The 23,752-nt window shown below is 40.5% G+C and overlaps 1 protein-coding gene across 1 annotated transcript in view; it reads right to left on the bottom strand.

The window, feature by feature from the left end:
* The window catches only part of necab2 (N-terminal EF-hand calcium binding protein 2), a 174,418-nt gene that overhangs the window by 36,967 nt on the left and 113,699 nt on the right, over positions 1-23,752 (bottom strand). Inside the window, exon 9 of the mRNA XM_028586498.1 lies at positions 13,647-13,703. Coding sequence (XP_028442299.1) covers positions 13,647-13,703 — 57 coding nt within the window. The remainder of the gene's footprint in view (positions 1-13,646; positions 13,704-23,752) is intronic.

Below are 23,752 nucleotides of genomic sequence, written 5' to 3'. Positions count from 1 at the left end.
AGTTACTCAACAGTTACTCAGTACTTGAGTACTTTTTTACTCTTACTCAAGTAATTATTTGGATGACTAATTTTTACTTTTACTTGAGTCATATTATTCTGAAGTAACAGTACTTTTACTTGAGTAAAATTTTTGGCTACTCTACCCACCTCCGTAAATAAGGGACATCAGGCGGAATTTCCGGTGGCACCGGAGCAATCCAGGAAGCTGCCTGCACAGAGCACAGGTGTGCATACACCCCTGAATCGGATTATGGGAAAATTAATTTAGTGTGTAGATTGTGTCTCATAGATGATCTGGCAACTTAGGTTATGTCAGACAAACTTTTGGATGACTATTTTTCATGATAAGGTTTGAGGGCCATGCAGATTACGGGAGATTCCCGTGAGATGACCTTAAAATACAGTAGATACCCGGGAAAAACTGGAGTGTTGGCAGGTATGTTGGAAACGGGGAAACAGCTAGCCTGGCTCTGCCAAAAAGTAACAAAATTTGTTTACCAGCACCTCTAAAACTTACTAATTAATTCATTACTAAATTAATTAACAATTCATTGTTTTATGGGGGATTACGCTCAAGACTATAGAAGACTACAGGAACTCCACTGCTCCAAGCCAAGAGACCAGCACATTGCTCCCCGTATAATGGTGAATTGTCGTTTTTTTCACTTTAGTATTTGTGCCGAGTGCAATAAATAAACTGGATACAACATGGTAATTAGAAAGCTTTGGAGGTGCTGCTAGGTGTTCTTAAATATTCTTTTTTACTGTTGGACTAGTAGACTGTAGTGCCTAGCTGTTTCTCCAGTTTCAAGTTTTTGTGCTAAGCTAAGCTATTTGACTGCTGCCTGTTGCCTTATATTGTATATGCAAACATGAGAGTGGTATCAATCTTCTCAGCTAACTCACGACAAGAAGATGAATATCATTCCTTTGAAGTAGATGAAGCAGTAAAAACTGTCATGCTTTTTTTTAAATAACATTTGATACAGGTGGATGAAGTTCAGGTTAGTTTACTGTAAACAACATCAATAAAGTCATATATGTGTATACATGTTTTGGAAGATAACACAATTCATGGCCTTTTCTCCAACAAAAATTACAGAGCAAAAATACTCTGCAAAATAATCATTCCTATATTATAATTTTACGTTACAGAATGACCCCTCTGCTGAACAAAATGTACAGTTTGAATAACAAAGCACCATTATGTGCCGTTGACATGTATTAGCTGTAAGGTGGGACCTATATTTCACACTTTGTCTCCATCTGGTCTGAGTCAGCACTGCTGCTGTTGGAGAATTACGCATAATTCAAAGTGTAGGCCCATCTAAGCGAGAGCTGCTGCATGATCTGCTCATTCGGTAATATCCATATTTATAAACTCTTGATTTATTTTTCATAAAGGTCTTCACAGCGTCCTGAATGTCGCTCTATGAACTTCACTTTCTCCTTTAAGCTCCTGACTTTCCATTCGTCTAAAAGTTATTGGAGCATATATTGAAGCCATATGCAGAAGCTTTTACTCATTAATCACTCAGTACAAATTTGCTCTCACTTCACTGACATTTGTTCTTTACTGACCCCATTGTTTTTGCTTTAATTTTCTGAATATCTTCACCTCTAATCTTGTTTTTTTGTGTCTCAGCTGACTTATTTTTAAATGCCGACACCTCTCCTTTGTTTTCCCATACATTCCTTTCATTAATCTGCTATGTTTTTTTAATTGGTTCCGCTATTGATTTTGGAAAGTAGTTAGAGTATCATATTTGTCTGTTTGGTTGATGGCAAGATATCTTACAGTGTTACAGAAAATCTTACAGAAAAACTTGTAAAAATGTAATGATTTTTTTTTTTTTGATTAGCATCAGTGCTATAGACCCACATCTTTTCAGCCAAAGCAATGTCAGTTGGTTGTTCTCATAGACTGTAAAAGTAATGGACGTAGGATCAGTGACATCACCCATTTGTTTGCGGGCCGCTACTTTGATGCCTCAAGTTTGCATTTTGGCAGTTGCCATCTTGGTATTTTGGAGCCAGAAGTGACCATATATCAACAAGAGGGCGGAGCTGGGGAGGAGGACGTCTAGAGTGGAGATCTCAACTCCCCCCAATGTTGAACGAAAAATTACACCCTTGGATTACATACTGCATGGTTTATATATATGGTTTTATAATGGTGCTGCGTTAAGCTAAAAGCTAAAGAGGAAAACCGATTTTGAAACTGGCTAATGATCATCTATTGTAGTTTTAGTTTTTAGAGGATTAATGCGGACCTTTGCTTACTGGAGTTGTCCATTTGTACTGTATGAATAGCAGTACACAGAAAATTGACTAACGTTTCCTTAAGTTACTAGCTAACGCTAGTACTAGCTAGCTAGGTTTGGTTGTTAATGTGCTACCGACCGGTGAACATTTTTTTTTTTGGGGCGACCAAAATGTTGCAATCAACTTTGATGAAGTGAAAGGTCAAAGTTAAAGATGAAAACATGGACACCCCAAAACAAGTTCATAGATATTTTTTGTACACAGTGCCATTGATAAGCATAGCTAAGCCTCTGTCATGATTGACAGGTCAGCGTGTAGTCAAGCCCCTAAAGCATTCCCTGTTTTATAGTCTATTTTAAAATAAATGGGACCATAATTTACAAAATCATGGTGTATTAAAGAAGACTTAAGACTAGCAGTTGAGGCCATCAACTCAACATGAAAATGTTTATTGAGGTAATAAATCAAGTGAGAAGTATGGTAATTTCCCCATAGACTTCTTTAGAAACAGGCTTCTTTTTTGGAGCCAGTGGAGTCACCTCCTGCTGGAAATAAGAAAGAATGCAGGTTTAAGGCACTTCTGCATTGGCTTCACTTTACAGACCAGGAAGTTGCCGCTTGGTTGGTTCACATCTTTGGTCCAGGTTGAACTTTCTCAACAATTATTGGATAGATTGCTATGTTAAGGCTTGATAGGATGAATCCTAATGATTTACGTGATCTTGAATTTTCTTCTAGCACTATCAGCCAGTCAAAATTTCCACTTATACAGTGAACATCCCAACATGTAGTGTATGGATTTGCACAAAATTGGCCTGTGATGGTCGACAGAGAATGTTTCCTCTAAATCTTCCTCTAGCACCACCATGAGGTTAACATTTGTGGGTTGCTATGTTATTAGCATTTAGACTCACAAAACAGTAGACTCTTAGTCTTGGAAGAATATAGGTGCTACTGGGCAGGTCTTCAATAACCAGGTCAGTTGTTAAACATAATTCCATTCATGTGATATTTTCTTGGAAGATCAAAACCAGGAGACAAACGATAATTTGGAGGCTGCAGCTTTGCAAGAGGAAAAATAGTTGGCCATTAGCGTAGGTTTGTGCTCTGTGCTGAGTGCCTTCTAGTTAATTAGTAGTATGTGTTTCATTTAAATAAGCATAGGTGTGCAAAGATGCTGTATGCAATGATAACTAAACCGAGGAGAAAAACAGACATTTAATAAAACACCTCAGGTGCTATTAGAAACATCCTTTCTTAAAAACAGCAACATGCTTGTGTCCCTTGGTCTTTTCTTTTATTACTTTCCCTTTCCTCATTACTATTATCTCACTCTTTTTACTCTGTAATTCACCCTTCTATACCACTCACCCCTTTACATTTTCTTTTTTTGTATTCTGTCAGCCTCAGCTTCTTTTAATGCTTCTTTCCCCTTCTCTGATATGCCTCCAGAGGATCAAAAGGCTGTGTGTGATTGATTTTCCTACTTCAGATGACAGAAGTCATTGTCAGCCAGACGCCCATTGCTCATAAGTGTCCACTACAAGTAAAATGCATATGCTAATTTAGCTCCACAGCTGCAGTTTCAAGGTATCTCTGTATATCTTAAAGGAACACGCCGACTTATTGGGAATTTAGCTTATTCACCGTAAACCCCAGAGTTAGACAAGTTGATACATACCCTTCTCATCTCCGTGCGAGCTGTAATGCTGTCTGACAGCTCCAGTGGCATCAGGCCAGCACAGAACCTGCAGGTGAATGGTTCCAACAATCCTACTGCTCCGAATAAGTGACAAAATAACGCCAACATGTTCCTATTTACATGTTGTGATTTATAGAGTCACAGCGTGTACAAAAAACAACGTAACATGAGACACAGCCGTCTTCTAACTGTAAACAAACTGGGAACTATATTCTCAGGCGGAAGAATATAGTACTTGGGTGGAGTGATATGCTCGCAGCAAGCCTGTCTGAGAATATAGTTCCCGGTTTGTTTACGGTTAGAAGATGGCTGTGTCTCATGTTACGTTGTTTTTTGTACACGCTGTGACTATACAAATCACAACATGTAAATAGGAACATGTTGGCGTTATTTTGTCACTTTTGTCACAATTTGGAGCAGTAGGCTAGTTGGAACCAGTTACCTGCAGGATCTGTGCTGCAGCTAATGCTGGAACCATCAGACAGCATTACAGCACGCACGGAGATGAGAAGGATATGTATCGACTTGTCTTACTCTGGGGGTTACGGTGAATAAGCTAAATTCCCAATAAGTCGGCGTGTTCCTTTAAACAGTGTATGATCGTATTATGATCCCACATGTGGTGATAAGATTCACAGAGGCATCAGAGAAGAAGAAGGATGATTGCTGTGACAGAGGACAGAAAGGGGGAGGAGATGACAGGTAATCACGGAGAATGGAAGGTCAGGGGGGAATGATTTGAGTCGTGGAAGGAAGGTTGAAATTATGTAAAGGTGAAGAGGAGCATGACCTTGTTAAAAGTAATCTGTGTTTAGAAGCAGGAGAGGGGAGGGTTACTGAGAAACAGAAGGCTCAGGGGTGATAATCCACATGGTCGTGTGATAAGAGGGTGAGATGAATGGCTAGGAGAGGAGGTAAAAGGTGGATGGTAGAAGACTCAAAGGAAAATGTCATTGTTTTATTCATTTTTTGTTCAGACCAGATTTATTCTCCCTTTCCAGTTGTTTTCAGAAACACATTGTGCTGACAGATGTATTTATCAAACAGACACAACAGCCTGGAGGCGCAGTTTGTGAGTAATCGGTGAAGTGTGCCTTCATAAATGCAAATAACAAAAGGAACTAGAACTGCAAACAGTTATGATGGGGTCCAAGCCTCCTCGGCGTGGAACCCAAAGCGTGACAGCGGGGAGGCAAACGTCAGGAAATATCGAGAGGTGTGAGGCGCAAGGTCTGTGGTACATTGCCATTGCAAATATCCCATTAAAGCTGCTGTAGGTAAGATTGTGAAGATCCAGGACTTTGCCAACAAATTGAACATCAACAACTTCTCAGTCCCTCCCCCGTTTCTGCTGCAGGCCAAACTGTCTCCTAAGCCCCGCCCACACAAGGGAATTTGACAGAACTGCCGGCATGTCAGACAACATTTTCAATAACTAAAACACTAACACAATGTTAACTTTACTCACCAACAGTAAAATGATGCTCACTAGCAGGCTAGCGCTAGCCATTTCAGCATCATATCAGACCGACCACTGTGCAAATGTTACTATCATCCTCACCAACGTAGCTTTGTGGACTTTTGACTACTAATAACCAAGTGAAAGATAAACCATTCATGGTAATTATGTTACCTGTCGAGAAGAAATGTGGCTACATCTGCATCGTTCTTCAGATCTTTAAAATCCCGGAGCTCACGCCACCTCTGAAAAGCCCCTTCACCACCGGAGTTTTGGGAAACTTTTCTGCAGCTCCTGCGCGGGGAGGGGGGAGGGGAGAAAGCTATATATGCGTGTACGTGCCTGAGCAGTGATTGGCAGGCGGATAGACATCCCCTGTGGCCCTGATTGGAGAAAATCAACCGGGAGCGGTGGAATTTTGCCAATCACACTACAGGCTGTAGGTGGTGCCACAGGAGCTGGATTTTTTTTTTATATTACATAATTAATGTAGTACTACTGGATCATAGGGTCAGTTTCAGCAAATATGACAGAAAGTTAGTTTTATAAGACTTACCTACTGCATCTTTAACATTGTTTGAGTAAAAGGGCCAAAACTAGTCTACGTTGACTATAGCGCCCCCCTAATGGTCGACCTTCGCAGAGCCTCCATCGCGGCATGCACAAGTTTCATGTTGATAGCAATTACTACGACTACAATCACAAATGTGCCATTTACATGCATTGAGTTATAGGCCAAAACACATTTACGTTGATTATAGCGCCCCCTAATGGTCGACCTTCACCAAATTTGGTACAGAACCTCGGAGTGGCATGTCAAACAATAATCTCAAGATTTTTGCTGATAGCATTATTAAATAGCATAATTTGGCAGAGATATGCTAAAGTTCATGTTTCACAGCTAGCTACGAAATTTAGTTTGGTCGTAAAATGCACATACTTTAACGTAGCAAAATTCTTTTGATAACTTTTATCAGGTATAGACCTGATAAAAGTTATCAAAAGAAGGAGAGAGGCTACCGACCAGGTTTTGTGCAGATCGGTTGCATGGCCTAGGAGGAGTTCGAAAAAATTGGTTTTGCACATTGCGCGACATTGCGAAAAAACTTATTAGCAGAAATAGCCGTGGCCTATATCATCAGATTCAGCTTGATTGAAGGAACATGTGAATGTAAGGGTTTCTAATTTGCGATGTGCAATGTGGTAGTTATAGCAAAAACGCGTTTGATGTAATTATAGCACCACTTAGTGGTCCATATGTGTAATTTTTGGTATGTGAGGTCCGTGAATCATTGTACATCTACACTGTCAATTTTAATTTGCTCACATTAGTGTAAGTGGTGAATCCAAACCTGGGTCCCATAGGCCACGCACACTTGGACGAATCAGTACCCCACTGTAGGTGTGGCCTCAGGAGTGGCCCTAGATGGTACACTCAAAATTTCATTAAAATCGGAAGAGCCGTTCATGAGATATAATGTTTTTGTACTTGTAGCGGCCCATAGTGGTCAATGTTCGTAAAATTAGTTGAGGAGCCTCAGAGGGTCAAGGCAGACAAGAATCTAAGGTTTTGCATTGATAGCCTTTATTTTGGCCGAGATAAGGCAAAGTTTGTGTTTGCGTAGCTAGCTACACAAATTTACTTGTGCGTAATTTGTACAATTTTTATCTGATAAAAAATCTTTTGATAACTTTTTGTCAGTTCTGTCTGGAGATGCTACGTACCAAGTTTTGTGCAGATCATTCGTGCGGTCTAGGAGGAGTTCAAAAAAGTAGGTTTATGATAAATCGTGACTTATCATAAACCCCCACCCCCACCATGTACAGTTTAGGCTGTAGAAACTGTTTTATAAATGGAAGAATAAGAATAATCCTTAGGAAAATAATAGGGTTCCATAGCTCCGCTGGATCTGTGAACCGCGTTGCATTGCAAATATGACACATATGGCTGCTTGTGTGTTTCGCCAGATTTGATTCACTGGATCGGTTGTTGTGGAAATATTGTCCGCCTTGAAAAAGTAAGCTGATTTGTGCTGATATAGTAACAAAAGGTCAACTTATTTGAAAGGAAAAGAAAGAAGTAGAAGAAGATAATAAATGAGCACAACAACCAACTATAAATATACTTCTATAATACCGAACACTGAGCAGAGAGGGAGCCATGGCTTTGACGTTCACTGGGCTGCTAATGCATGCTGGCGAGTCCATATTTTTTTAGTAAGACATTTATGGCATGGTGGTTGCTTTTTCATACGCAGGCTTTTCTTTGAATCTGATTTCATCTCACTCTCGTTTCTTTTAAGAAGTTGAAATTGAATGAATATCAGGCAACGTAATACTTTTTCTCATGTGGAGTTAAACAGGGGCTTCAGTGTAGTATATTTTGGTATCATGTTACTTTTCTGCTTCCTTTTGTTTGGTATTTCTTATTGAATTGTTGATAGTGTAGAGGCAGAAAGGGGATGAGGAGAGAGAGAGGAGTAGGGATTAACCCCCAAAAAAAAAAAAAAAGCATCAAGTCTCTTTTTTCTCTCTCTCTCTCTCTCTCTCTCACCCCCATTCGTTGTTTGCCCTGCCTTTCCAATGCCCTTGACCCAAACAAAAACAAGCCACGTAAGCAAGCACGCACCCTCACACGCACACACACACACACACACACACACACACACACACAGCAGTATTACAATAAGATAGCCTAAGCTAACATTATGCCCCCATCTTTTCATCTTTTGTCTGCTATTTTGTTTGTCTGTTTGGTTTAGTCTAGTTTACACCTTTGTCATGTATTGCATCGTATGTGTTTTCATATTGATCACTTGTATAGTACTATAAGCAAAATTCAAAAATTAAATGAAAAATAAATACTGGAGAGTTGTCTCCCCTGGCCCCTCCCTTTCCCAGACTCGAAGTTCATGGAGGTTGCCAGGTTGAGAAAGCAGCATCCAACAATACTGCTAAACGCTAGTCTCACAGAGCCAGTTATTACTCCACAGCACAGCAGCGTTGCTAACTTTAAATGCTGGCTATGTTGACAGTCATAAAAGCCTGTGCTCATGCGGGGCTCTGTACCCGACTGACTTAAAATTACTGCAACAACTGCTATAACACCATGACCTGTAATTGGACTGAATGTTTTCTATACCTGATAAGCTGTCAGCTTCTGAGGAAGTTAGATGAAGCTCCTGCTGCATTACAATGGGAACGGAAGCAGAGTGTTTTCCCAGTCTGTGTGAATGCACAAATGTGTTTACCTCAAAAGACAAAAAAAAAATCCCTGTTGGATTCAGTTTACTCTGTTTTTGTACAGCAGACCACCAAGCTGACCCTGGAAAGCAAGGTAATTGCTGAAAGCTACTTCTTTAAATGCCTCAAAGAAATGCTTTTCTTTAAGACTGTGCCCAGAGTAACTAAGCTTTTCTACTTTAAAGTTCATTATTTTTTACTGGTTCCTCAATTTATATTTCCTGGTTCTTACTTTTGCCTACCTTTATATAATGCCTGCCTTTTCTTCCTTCTCATTCTCAGTTCATGTGAGCTCTCTTATAATAACCTTTCTGTGTCGGTGCCCATGACAACTGGACAATTTAGTCAGGGCTGTCACTGCTTGCCGGCAGTTAATGGGTTGTCATAAGTGGCCCGACTGTTGTGGATAAAAGTGCAAATAGGTAATTACTATGCTGGTCTCTTGCAGGCCAGACAAGAAAATCAGTTTTTTTAACTCCTTGTGGCACAGATCTGGGGCCAGATGTATTTCACTGATCAAGTGACGTTTTAGCCACACTAGCAGCATGGCTCTAGGGATGGAAATGTTAGTCGGTTGGTCCACTACTTCCAGACTAAAATATCTCAACAACTACTGTACGGTTGCTATGACAGACAATGATGGTCTCCAAAGGAAGAAGTCTAGATTGACTCACAGGATGTAGACTGTGCGTATACAGTAAGCCTGCCTGCATTGGCTGCCTATTTCAGTCAGAATTCTCCTCCCCTTCATATCTGTGTTCAAAATCCCTGTTGCTACATGAAACAACAACAACAACCTCTGAGCTAGCAACATACAAGCTATGTCCAGCGCAGAGCTTAAGTATAGCATTTATCAAATTATATTTGTCATATCACACAGTCCACATATGTTTTTCAACGTTTTATGTGTTGTGTTCTTTTGAAGGGATTAAGCCATTTTAATGCCAGTGTTTGCGTCCCAAAGTGCAAATGTTCAACCTGTTCTCTTTCCAAACTTGTCAAATATTGATGCTTGGACAGTGGCTCTCAGCGTCAGAAACCGACGCAAAAATCACCATTTAGCACCTGTATGGAACGCACCGGACATAGCAGTAAGATGATGGAGTATTAACGGTAGCGAGCAGTATGAGAGACCCGAGGCAGGTTGGGGTGGTGGCCAAGTGTCGCTTTTGAACGTGCTGGGGAGTGAGAATGTGTTGAAATGTTCCACCAAACAAGTTCTCCCCCAACACTATATTGCAAGGCACCATCGCTGCATCCTGGGCTTATTGCCAACCAAGACGATTTTGATTGGTTTAAAGAAATACTGTATAAAGAAACTATCCAGAGTGTTTTTCCCCCTTAAGCACTATTCGCACAGGATTAGTATCCTCTGGGGACCTTGAATGATTTAGAAATGCACCCCCCCCCCCCACACATCTGCAATACATTATAAAGTTGGAGACCATATAGAAATTTTGTTGCCATTTCAAAACCGGATTACTCAGGAACCGCTTGTTGTAACGATGCATGTGCTGAGTGAAGAGTTTGTGAGATATTTCACAGAGAGTAATGGGTGTGCAGAGATTTGTGCAGAATGCAAATATGATAACATTTCATGTAAGTTCAATGTTAATTTTCTTGCAAACCATTTGTCACAGAAAGGGGGTTAACACTTTTGCATGCACTATATCCATGTCACATTCTCATTAGGGGCTGAGCCCCCCTAAAGGTCTGATCCTAGAATTGCCCCTGCTGCTACTTCATACTTGTACTCCACTACACCTCAGAGGGAAATGTTGTAATGTTTACTGCACTACATTTATCTGACAGCTTTTGCTTTATTGCTTCACGTTGGGCTTGTTTCTGCAATAGCTCATTAAGTATCGGATACAATTTAAACAATTGAGGAAATATTTTCCTTTGACATTGGTCCAGAATTAAACGAGATTGCTGCGAAACAAGACAATTGTCCAGCTTGTTCACAATCACTGACGGACTGGTAATCTGGCATTTGGGCAGATGCCAGAGGGGCCGCGGGCCCTCATGGGCCGTTTGGGCCGGCCGGCCAATCAGAGAGCCGAATGATTGTCACAGTCATGCGGCCACTTAATTGTAAACTGCGGCCCATATAATTTGTCTCGGCCCCCTTCCAAGCATCAATAACAAAGTTCTTTTGCTAAACGATAGCCAAATGTATCCAATTACTTCACACCTACTACTTACGTAATCTGATTTGATACCACATATGAGTCTCTCGATATCACAGTCATGGTTCTCTACAGTCACGAACTTTTACATCAGTCTGTATTGTTTTGTAGCAAAATTACTTATTCAGATCAGATGTTCAAAAACGTAAACGTGCATGGTTTGAAATAAACAAATCTACCTGCATTTCTTTTATTTGAATATTTGTTTGCAAAAGTTTAAATGAAGCAATGCCTTCCGGGAATTTCAAGACAGAATCAAGTAGAGCCGACCGGACCGCGTCTTTATGTGTCTATGGTCTACGTCAGTGTGGTGGTTGGAAGTTGTTGACAAAAAAATTAATCGAGGAATCAAGCGACACAAATGGGGGGGGGGCGGGCAGATAAAAAGAGTGAGAAATATAAGAGAGCACTGTTGGCTGACGTTGAAAAATGCTGCAAACTGACTGATTTGTTTTTAAACTCAAGTGCAGCTTCAGCTAGCATTAGCGCTAATACTGGTTAGCATGTTAGCAACACATCTGAGCCAGCACACCAGGGAGAAAGACAGGACAGTGAGGAATATGAGGAAGAGGAAGAACAAAATGAGCAAGAGGAGGATGAAGAGATAGACATGGATAACGAATCTATGGAACTAACCAACACAGAACAACAAGCCTGCTGTGGGTCTGAATGTGGATTACCAGAAGCAACAGAGATAGAGACCAATGCTGCAGGAAGGGAGTCTAGGTACAGTAAAGCTTGTTTTACAGTAACCGCAGCCGAGCTGACAAACTTGGAGTTTGACTACTTCAGATATTATATTATTATGGAGCGGCTGGCTCTGATAATTTATTCATTTTTTTATACCGGTAAGTCTATGTTTTGGTGCAGTTGTTTATAGCATGGGAGTTTACGTTCACCATCACTGGGGCTATCAAAAGTGCGTGTTCTTTCCGTGCCCCCCCACCGGTGGGCCGCTGGTGGGTGGAAATGCCAGGGCCGTTTTTTGTTCCCAGTCCGTCACTGTTCACAATGTTCACAAAAGTGCTTGTTTTGCCGCTGACAGGCTCAGATTAATATTAGAAGTGTCTGACAACATTATGGAAAGGATTTCTAAGGAGGTCGATCTTTCTGTTAAAGTGTAAGATCCTTTTTAAAACATAAAAAGTCTGCGAAATTGGGTTCGCTAAACCCACCAGACTCGGGTGGGATGTTTTAGAATGGGCATTCTAAAACATTTCTGAGCTCTGAGCAGCGCATGGTCTGGCTGTTTTGAGCCTGTGCGTGTAGGGTGCACGACTATTTCATTCCAATTTCGGGTCTGTCAGCCACAGTGAAAACCGGGGACATTTCTGGCTCCAGCCGGGGACGTCTGGTCACCCTAACCAAACACACACACATAAGCTAACGGCTAACTCCTAGTCACGTGGTATGTAACAATCAGAATCAGAAATACTTTAATAATCCCAGGGGGAAATTATTTTTGTTACCACTCCAGGTATACAAACAACAAATAAAAACAACATATAAAAACATATAAATAAAGCTTCATACACACACCACACGCGAGCAGCCATTTTTGATGTTTTTGAATTGAACTACAAAGGGTTTCACAACCGGCGGTGCTTCATTCGCCGTTTTGATCAAATGTCTTAGCTACCCACACGGTCTCGTCACCCCCCGCCCCTCTTGCTCACATGCTCACCCTTTTACAATCAAGAACAGTGTCGGCGGTTTCCTCTTCATACATCACCACAGCATCGCTATTAAAGATACCACAACATGTTTGCTGTTTTGCTTTTGTTGTAGTTTTTAACAAGTAAATAGGTTTATTGATTGAAGAACTATTGACAATTAATAATTTGGAAGTAAAATAAATTCTATTATACTTTAAAGAGCAGTTGTTGGTGATTATTTGTGTATTTGTTGTAATGACAGCTGGTTAAACAGGTCTGTGCTCAAATTTCACCCTTCTTTTTGTTCATTCAAAGATACCAGATAAATTAATCAAATTAATTCAGGTCTGTATTTTAAAGGGAACACCACCTATGAGACTGTTTCGCAGCTCATTTATTGGTCCCTGATTCCAGGGTGGTGCCCCATTTTGATTGTTTGTCAATTTGGGAAAGTTATTAATACACATATTCATTACTTTAATAATATTGATTAAACATCTTTGATACATTGCCAATAATTGAATCTGTACCCCTACCAATTCCCAACACCAGGATCCATTCATAACTTGTTCTAGTGTCTAATAGTATAGCTTCTGTAAGTGAAAAAATAAATCAAATTTATGATTCAATTGTAATACAGCATGAAAGCCACACAGTGCTTTTGGCTTTTATCAATCATTGATCTTTATCACAGAGAATATCACACACCCTAAATATGCAGTACAGTATGTTTCTAGGACAAATGTTATGTTATTTTCTCTGTGGGTGTTAGATATTGTAAGATAGCGCGTGACTCTATTCATTCTCCCAGAGAATACTCAATGTCTTTTAAAATATTCATTTCCATACAACAAAACAAAACAAGCATCTTTCCTGGGAAATCAATCAAAAGATTGGCGCCCATGGGACAGGCACTGGGACCTTGATTATCTTCGGACGGGGCTGGCCGTGCAGAAGTGCTGTCCAATGTTAATTACATAACAAAGTCATGTCTCAGTCGCGTAACACTCAGCCTGAGGTATTGCTGCAGTGGTTGTTGGCCTTTGTAATGCAGCAGTAAGTGATGCTGCACCTGGGGCTGTGTGTGTTGCAGTGTAATGTGCAATGGTGATTCATTTAGTGTCTACTTACTGCGCTGGTAGTGCCATCTGTGTCTGTTAGCCTCTGGTGCAGATCCAACCAGACTGTCTGCAAGGAGAAGCACAACAACAACAACAGCAGCAACATGTCAATCAACAAGACCAACAACAGCAACTACGACAACCAGCATCAAGCAGACATTTGTCATTCACAACAAGCGGTATTAGGCTATATACGTTCACATTACAAGCAAATGAGGCCTGAATAGATTTTTGCTCTCATGTGACACAGATCAAATTTCTAGAGACTATCCAGTCAATTTATCAAAAGGCACCACCCAATATCGTTTATGTCTGCTTTACAACACCACGGATGAGAGATTCATCTTGGAGGTGGAAAAACATAATACGACATCACAGATCTTTTTTTTTAAGGCCAGAAAAGAGAAGGCATGGAGTTTAACTGTAGTAGTGCCTGGGGTAGAAGGTAGATACTAGCTTAATAAACATGCGATTGAGACATTATAATCTGCGAGTCGGGTAGAAAGATGCTTTTTGGTATGGCACGTGGCGGAGGACGGAACACAAAACCTGAACACAGCCGGAACGCAGCACAGACATGCCCAGTGGAGAATCAGAGTAAATCCGAAAGCCAGACTTGGCTGTGAGAAGGGTCATATCAGAATTCATGTGTGTTTTTCCACAACTAGCCCTGCCCTAATGAGCTGTGACTGGCTAGCACTCGTTGCCTCGACACGTCCTTGGATGTGATTGGATGCTACGTGGATATTAGCGACTTTGTCCAGCTCATTTTATCCATAGATAGTATATAATGGACCAACAGATTGAGCGTTACTGCGCAGTTACTGCGCAGCCTCCAACTGAGAGAGACAACGTAAATGTGATTTGAGCAACCTGTCTGAAAGTTGTAAGCCTTCTGGTAGCTGTGCCAAGAGAAATCTCAATCATTCCCAATCTAGCAGAGATGGAGAGGGTAGGTATATGTAAGGAGATAACATGGACACAGGCTAATTTTTGCTAACTAAATGCTAGTTAACATTAGTAATTAAACTTAAACAGCTAATGTATGTCAAAACTGCCTGCAAGCTTGTCCTGTACTGTACTGTAATTCATCTACTATGTGACACAATCATTAGCCCATTTTTACAAAAACGTCTGCTACAGAGCCATAACGTGAGATACAAGGTAATGGAGCCTTTTATACATTGTCATGTTTCTTTAGAAATAAACAATGGACAAATGAGTCTTTAAACGCTTCAGATGTAAAGTTATTCACTGTCAAAGTGACGTCAAAATGAATGGCAGTCAATGGAATGCTAACGCCGGGTGATCGTTTGGTAGCATCAAAATGGCGCCATAGGAGGTTCGAGTTTTGAAGCGAGGCTTACCCCCTTGATTTTTCTAAGTTACCTAATTAGCTTGCTAATTCCATGCTACACTCATTACAGGAATTGAGTCCAACAAAGTTGTCACTTATCTGGCAATAGCAATGTGCTTTCCTACGCTGTGACAAGAGTGTGTGGATAAAGCATTAAGTTGTTGAACTGTACTTATTTAGCAGCTGTCTAGTTAGCTAGCTTGCTAATTCCACCGTTATTTATTGCTATACTGGTTACAGAAAACATTGCAATGTTTAGACTAGGAGATTGGCACTCAAATCAGGCTCCGTAGATCTAATTATGGTCACCACTAAATTTTTTCTTGTCTTTGTTTTGGTAGTTGTGGCATTTGGTGTGGATTCATCTTCTGCTTTACGTTCACCTGGTTTTCCTTTTACAAACTTGTCCATGCTTTTGCTTAGCAGTGCAGCAGAACCATACATCATGTATTTATTTTTAGCCCCGTCGTGGGAACCACTGGTTAGCGGCTATAGCAACTCAAATTCTGCCAGCACAAAACCCAGCGCCGGGGGTCACAGCAGGCTGGTGGGCAGCGGCTGCACTGGATCTAACCTGTAACAGCAGCAACAGAAAATTTGCTGATCCAGCGGGGAGTCTGGTATTCAGACCCCCGGCACTGGGTCTTGCACTGGCTGAATTTGAGTTGCTACAGCTGCCAAATGCCTGTCTAAAAATATGGGTCACTTCAAACTAGAGATGGTCCGATACCAGTATCGGTACCAGTATCGCTCTGATGCTGCCTAAAAATGCTGGTATATATTGGTATGGGGAAGTACTGGAGTTTATGCACCGATCCGATGCCACGTAATAAAGTCCTAAAGAAAATCTATGTTAAAGTAGTTTATTTATGTTCTTTTTCCGTTATAACCATATAGCCAGACCAACAACAAAGATAGAAATCATATCACATCCATACAGGGATAGTAGTATACAGTTGTTAAAACATAATACAATATATGACACACTAGTATCGGATCGGTACTCGGTATCGGCCGATACGCAAGTTCAGGTATTGGAATCGGTATCGGGAAGAAAAAATGGTATCGGGCCATCTCTAGTTTAAACGAATGTGAACAGTCTCGGCAGAAAAATCGGATCTGGGGGAAAAAAAATCTGAATTGAGCATTAAGCCCCTGTAATGTGAACGTTGCCTTAGTGGACAAGCTGAGAGCAGAAAGCATGAAAGCAGGATGTGATGTCTTTTGCAAGATAAAAATTTAAAGTTCAGCAGGGAATAAGGGAGGATGTTTCTGAGAGGAGGTGGGTGCATGTCAAAAAGAGAAGCCCGAAATGAAACGGAATGATTTATATCAGCATGAAAGCTCTAAACACAAACAAATGCCAAATCTAACTAAACACCATGGTGTAGGAGTTATAGACGGTAGGAAATAATGAAAATGAATTTACATAAGCCTGTGTGCGAAATAAGGGGATGTAATGTCATCAAGGACTCAATTGACCTTCGATGAGCCACGCTCCCCTTAGCTACAGTTGCTATATATAAAGTTTTCCATTGTTGCACAACACCTATGACAACGGTGGTAGTTTTACCGCTCAAAATTTGTAATTTTTTGAAACAATTGATTTCACAAAGAAGTGAAGGCCAAAGAAGGAGGCCTCTTATATATTGCAGATGGCCTTGGATATTGTTGGCCGTCGCAAGCAGATACCTGAGACAGTTTAGAACCGAGGCGCCCCAACTTAGAGTAGTTTCCTGTATCTGTGTCATGTGGGCTTCGCCACGGCCATGTCTATTTAGGATTCTTCACCCCATAGTCACCAAAGTAATTATTGGCGCCATTTTTCACAAGCCACATATCTCCTAAACATTCGGACACTAAAACGGCATTTTTTAGATGGACTCATCAGGAGAAAATTAACTTTATATAGAGACCTGTTTCTGTCTCAGGACTAAACTCTCGCGAGATCTGTCAACACAGATAAGCTAGCGTCAGCTAACGTTGGTGAACGCCCTAACAAAACTAATCTCCATGATGCTAAATGTCTTTTAGCTGTAAATATCTAACATTAATAAAAGAACACATTCATTATACAAATATAACTTTTCATCCAGCCATACGGCGTTCACTACGTACTTTCAAACAAGGCCACGCCCATTTAGGAGACAGGAAGTGTGTTCAGTTTCATACCATTGGTGCAGCTTGAAATGCGCTATCTTCAGGTGACTTTTTAATGTGTCCAGCAACAAGAGGCCTGTAAAAGGGTCTTAAGTATGCACTTGATGATGTGATATAATACTAAAAGATTGAGAAAAGCTACAGTACATAAAAAGTTCAAGCATCCCAGATGAACTATGTAGAAAAATAGAAACAAAGGAGCAGCATTGTTCACGAATTGCAGTGTAGAGTGAGTTCTAACGTTACTGTACAGTACTAAATAAAAGTTATATATTCAAATTGTTATTCATTCTAACGTAACCCTTGACTGGTTTAATTTCAACAGTCAATGCCAATGCCTATGTAGTAACTTTTCAATAATGGCTGAAATTGCCTGTTGATTTATAATATGAAGTAGCCTATAGTACATTTCTCTTCATCATGATTGTTGGTGCTGTTGTTCAGCTAGCAGGCCATACTCGTCTGATTATACAGCATACTTTCATTTTCCTTTAGCAGGGATTAATTCAAATTTCCCTGAAAAAAATGGTTTCCTAATTATTTTCAAAACCTCACGTTGCATTACATTAATATATATATATATATATATATATATATATATATATATATATATATATATATATATATATATATATATTACGGTGTAACTCCAAAACAACGCGTTAATTTTACTACAGGTAAAAACTCACTTTGTTAACCCTCCAAATTTGACATGTTACACAGGATTGGGTAACAATTTATACTTTATGCATTACAAACAGGCAAACCAGAGAAGGACAGCAGGTGAGTACGTAGGAAAGTTTGCCGAAATTGTCAGGAAAAAAAGCATCAAAAGCGTTAAAACCATAAAAAATAGAGTCTAAAGTTCAATATTGTCAAAATATGGTCGACGTAAAGACAATATGAGCGTTACAGCAAGATAGAGACTGACAGCAGATGATGGAGGTGAAAAGTGCACACACTACATCTGCTCTGGGCCCGCATCACACAATACGTAACAATCACCACTGATGTCCCTACAGGGTTCCAGACTAAGCCCCCACTGTTTTTTACTTTAAGAGGTTAAGGAATAACCGATAAGTTTGGCAAAGGCAATACTATCTAATGCCAGGTTGGCTTTCACTCTGCCCTAAATACTGTATATACTACCGTCTTAGCTTCCAGGCAGTGGATGTTCCTGTGCAGGGCATTTTTTCCAATGTTTGCAGCATGTCAGAGCAGATAAACACTGTGTAATTCATTCCTTACACTTTTGCTCTTGTATTTTTGGCTTTGGAAAGGCTAAAAAGTTCACAGCCGTTTCCAGCCTTCAGGCTGAACAGGAAGTCCCACAAACACTCACATCCTGCTAGGTCCGATTCCGATTAAAGAAAACTTTATCAGACCAGAGAGTAACTGTCTAAATGCTCTACATGCGAACTGTTGCTGATGTTAATAAACAACAGACTGTAGATGATCCGTAATCAGAACAGATGTAGTCTCTCTGAGTTCTAAACGTCACTATCAGCCACACACAAGTCTTTAGATCAGACAAATAGCAGTGAAAACCCTCCAATTCAAAAACAATAGAACGTTTATGTAAAACGTCATCATGTTGAGTCGATTCTGAACCAATCACCAGTTAGATCAACTGAGAAACTGCGCCGCCTGCCTCTCAAAACTGCGGCCGCCTAGATCTCGTGAGGTTATCGTTGCCTAGGTGTGCGTGACGTCAGAGCCTATTGACTGTTTCTCTCATTAGATCCCCCATGCTTCGTGGGAGGAGTTTTAGCGAATGCTCAATTCTTCACAATCAAGACTTCAGGTTAAGGGGACACATTCAATAGTTTGTAGTTAGTGTGAATACGCTCCTCAGACAAGACATGAGTAAAGCCAGGTGAGATGAGTGGTACAGTTTTTATGTGTCTGTGTGTGAGGATGATGAGACATTGATTTCTAGTTTTCCCCCTTCACTCTCAATGCCTGTGAGTCAGAGTTACATAAACCTGTTATAATAAATCACAGTAAGTGCTGCAGGTTTCTGTCACCAAGGTGACTGATAAGTATTGCTGTTGCTGCTCTAAAAGCACAGTGTCTGCACCACTTGGAGGGTAACTGAGAATTTTACCAAACGCAGCAGGGAAAGTCAAGGCCTGGCACAGTGGGAAGGGGACACACACACACACACACACACACACACACACACACACACTTGTACTGTAAAACTGAGTTGTAGGATGAATGATTTGAGATTAATGTGACACAGCCTGGTCACAGCAACTACAGGACTTTCACCCAGGAGACAGAGGTTCAACTCCTGGAACAAACTTTCCGGAACAAATTTTCCGGAACAAACGGAACTACGTCACGTTCTGCATCACTAGCGGAACTGGAAGGGAAGTAACGTAACAAATGTCCATGATTTTTATCCAAACCAGGATCTTTATTTTGTATTTTTTAAACCTACATTGTGTCATTTTTTTTAGTTGATTCTTAGCAAAAAAACCTTTGTTCTTTCACAAATATGTACTCATTCATGTGTAATTACTTCCACCAACTAATCAGAGTATTCTCATAAGCGTGGAGTCTGCCATTCAGAATCATTCAGAATACATACGAGCGACTCGCTCGAATGACGGCAGCCATGTAGCACCTCCATCTTTAAAATACATGAGCCAAAGAGGGACATACCTCTACCTTTCGCCCCACAAATTGGCACTGTGACAAATATTGGAGTGGCTAGAACAGCTGCGTGTCAACGATGGAGAGAGCTAATTGGGTTCGGCCACCGTAGGAAGAAGGGCTAGAAAGTAATATTCTGTTGGTTGTCATATACAATTTCACCGCTAGATGGGAGAAATTCTTATACAATGTGGCTTTAACTTTATTTTTTGGGCATTTCATTTTTTATAGGACAGCTGAAGACATGAAAGGGGGGCAAAAGAGGGGGAATGACATGCAGCAAAGGGCCGCAGGTCAGAGTCGAACCCAAGTGAACCTCTACATATGGGCGCGCGCTCTACCAGGTGAGCCACCCGGGCGCCCACCAGGATCTTTTTCTAAACTTAATTTTAACTGTTTGTTGCATGAACATAACCAAGTAGTTTTTGTGCCTTAACCTAACCAAACTGCGACCGTTTCAAACTTTAAAGTGTTTAAAACCGCAATTGTTCTGTGGTTTAGATATGAAGATGGAAAACGCTCCTGTGGGTCATATTTCCCGCCACCGCTAGCAACGCTAATTTATGAAATGCTCCTATTGGTAGTGTTAGAGGGTAGGAATAAAAGACCTATATTGTCGTACGGTTTGAACAACTTGTTGCAAAAAAAGTGCTTATTTACACATCCAACACTCATTTTATTATCACTTTGTTTCTACCAACTCATAAGAAGAATATCAGGCTGTTGAGCTGCTAATTTCTCCACCATGTTCACCAGCTAGTCTCTAACTTTGTCTGCCGTTTGGTGCTATGCAGGTAGTGTAGAGCCAGGAAGACCCAGGAACAGCTGGAGAAGGTGTGTGGAGGCAGAGGTCAAGGAAACCTGGACGGGATTTCACTTCAAAATGTAATGTACGTGCTTGCAAAATGTATTTCTCTTAGGGCTGGGCGATAAAACGATAACGATATGTATCGCGATAGACACATAATCAATATCAATAGAAAATGCGGTCGATAAAACGTTTGATAACTTGTTTTTCTTCATCAGAAGAAACCAGAGGTTGTGAATCAAGTTTGGTTGCATGAACAAAGGCCCTCACTCTCTGGCAACCTAGCAACGTGGGAAGTGACACTAACAGCCAATCATGTAACAGTATCAAGTTTGGTTGCGCCACATCGCTGTCTCGTGTTCTTCAATAACAGAACCGGCGTGGAGTGGAAAGTGAGTGCCGCAGCGAGCGAGGAAATTGTTGATAAAACAGGAAAAGTTAGTATGGCAGTTTTGGGGATTTTATAAGTCTGGCCGTAGTCAGACCAATGTCGTCAGACCAACACTGGTAATACCATAAACTATTTTACCACTTTAGCCGCGCTCACACTTTCGAGCACAGCCGTATTCGCCATCAACGTCCAACAACATCTGCAGCTGCAACACGGCACAAGCAGCAGACCACCATGGAGAGATACTCTGCATCAGCGCCTTACTAAACACTACAAAGAAATAACGAAGGCAGACATGCTGAGCACTGTCCAGAAGCCAGGTTACCAACCTAGCACTAAACCTGCAGAAAATAGTTCCTTCTCAGGTTTCTTATATTTACACTTTGCACTATTTTATGACACTTTATTAAGCATTTCTTACTTATTCTTTATTTTTGCACCTTAATGTTAAGAGATAATTGTTAAGCGTTCATTGTGATTTTTATGTTTACATTTTAATTATTTGAGTGTTTTCCATGGTTGTGTTGACATTTCTGCTTTTATAACTGGGGGGATTATAATCAGAGCAGGGTTAAGTTTAAAATAAAAATGTTTAAATTTAATATATTTTTCTCCTGGTCCTTATTTTAAATAGTTCATAAAAAATATCAATAATTATCGATATCGACCGATATGAAAAACTTATATCGTGATACAGTTTTCAACCATATCGCCCAGCCCTAATTTCTCTGTGCTCAAAATATACAGCTCAGGAATGAGGCTACAAGCGCTCACATCAAATCTACAAGCTCTCACATTTTGCACCATATTTACCATATTTACCTTAATACTTTTACCTCCAGACACAAACCAACAACAGCCAAGGTTAATTTTGGCCTGCCATCCAGTTACTTGCTGAATTGTTAAACTTGCATTAATAAGCAACAGCTGATTGGAGCTATTGCCGCCGGCGACGTTTGTCACTTTAACCTGTCAAAGTGTTGGCAAACGTCGACTAAAAAGAGAAGCTGCTATTTGAATGTTTTGTTCACCGCTCTTTGCAAATACAAAAAAAAAAACTGCAAAAAGCTTCAACATCTGCCATTAGGACAGTTATCAAAGAAAGACAGGATTACTGTCAGTATGAAGCCTCAGTAAGCCATCATCCTAAGACTGATTTTTTTTTTTTCAGGTGAGAAACACATTTTCTTGTCTGTGGCACACAGAGAGAGATAAATAATATTTTGTAACCAAATGAACAAACAAACTCCCAGGGGAGCGTGGAGGAAGACAGCAGGGGGAAACTGAAAGTGACACCGAGCGACAGAGGCAACATGAATTTGCCACTTTGAGGGTTTGAGGAATGGTTTGCAGGTAACAGAATTTCCAGTGTGTTATCACAGAGCAGTGGTGCCAACACAGGGCCCTGTTTTCATCTCGCCAGGCACCACATCTCTCAGCGTGTAGCTGGCTTATTATTCATTCAGTAAACAATTCATGATTCACTCTGACACGGTGTGATTTTATCATTTCCTCTTGCAGACTCCTGCACAGTCTTCATACTGAGATCCATGCATACTACCAGGCCAAACGGAGAGACATTCAATATGCCTCCTCAAAGCCACATTTGGCTTTGATATGATTACTGCAGTATACTGTCTGGCCTTCTGAAAATGTAATCCAGCAGAAAATGTCTATTCATTCTGAAAACACACTTTGCAACATAGTTGGGTGACCTATTTTCTCTTTGTGCAGTGTTTTTCTGCTATCCTCTGTTGTTTTCGCTGGAAAGGTCATTTAGGGGGGTAATTTCTCCTCTTTCACAAAGAAAATCTCTCACCAATGTGGAAAATCATATGGAAAATGTAGCAGCCTTGCAAGACCTCAAAATAAGTGTGTCAGGATAATGTATTTAAAATGAGCCATGTTGTGTCACTTTATTTCCTTCTTGGATGGGTTTAAAATTTTTGGAAGGAGAAATAAAAGAGCATTCATGAATAAAATGCTCATTGAAGTCATTGGTCTGGACTAAATTAGCAGAATGCTGGTAGATAGGCTTGAAAGATATTTTATTCCATATTCCATATTTTATTCTGGCCATTAACTGAAATGTTATCTTAAAAAATGCTTCAATGCCATTAGCAGTGGTTTTGTAAATTCGTAGTTGTACACTTTACAATACAGTGTAAACGCTAATGTGTCCTGATGCGTTTGCGGACTAGGACACAACAGGAAAATACGTCGTCAATGTAGGCTAGGTGGTGACAGCGCAGCAACGCTCTAGAATTTGCCCATTTAACGACGAGTTGGACCTTGTTTTGCCCTATGGAAGTAGATGTGTTGGATTTTGCGGACAGCAATATCTCCAGCTGTACCGACGCAGCATCTAACGCAACAGTCTGGGCGTAATAACTGTGCGCGGGACCCTTTGAACTTTTTAAACTAGTTGAAAACTAAACTGTTTCGATTGATTCATACTACATGGAAAAAACATTGGTGTGAAAGAGCACTTATTCATGCAGAATATTTATGAGCAGGCTACGTTGAGACAGGCCAATAGAAGTGCATGCATACATGCCTGTCAACTCTCGTGCCATTAAACCGCAGAAATTAAACAGACTTGACACGAGATGTACCGTAGTTGCTTCACATTGGACACATTAAACATCATGGCCATTCTCCACTAAAATGAAATAAAAAGTCAAAATAAAAATAAAAAAGTAATTGAAGCTTCTAAACTATAACCTTGATCTGTAAACA

This window comes from Perca flavescens, chromosome 8 (assembly GCF_004354835.1).
Source record: "Perca flavescens isolate YP-PL-M2 chromosome 8, PFLA_1.0, whole genome shotgun sequence".
NCBI classification, from domain to species: Eukaryota; Metazoa; Chordata; class Actinopteri; order Perciformes; family Percidae; genus Perca; species Perca flavescens.
The sequence above is the reverse complement of the archived record's forward strand: the minus strand, read 5'-3'. Positions and strand labels throughout refer to the sequence as shown.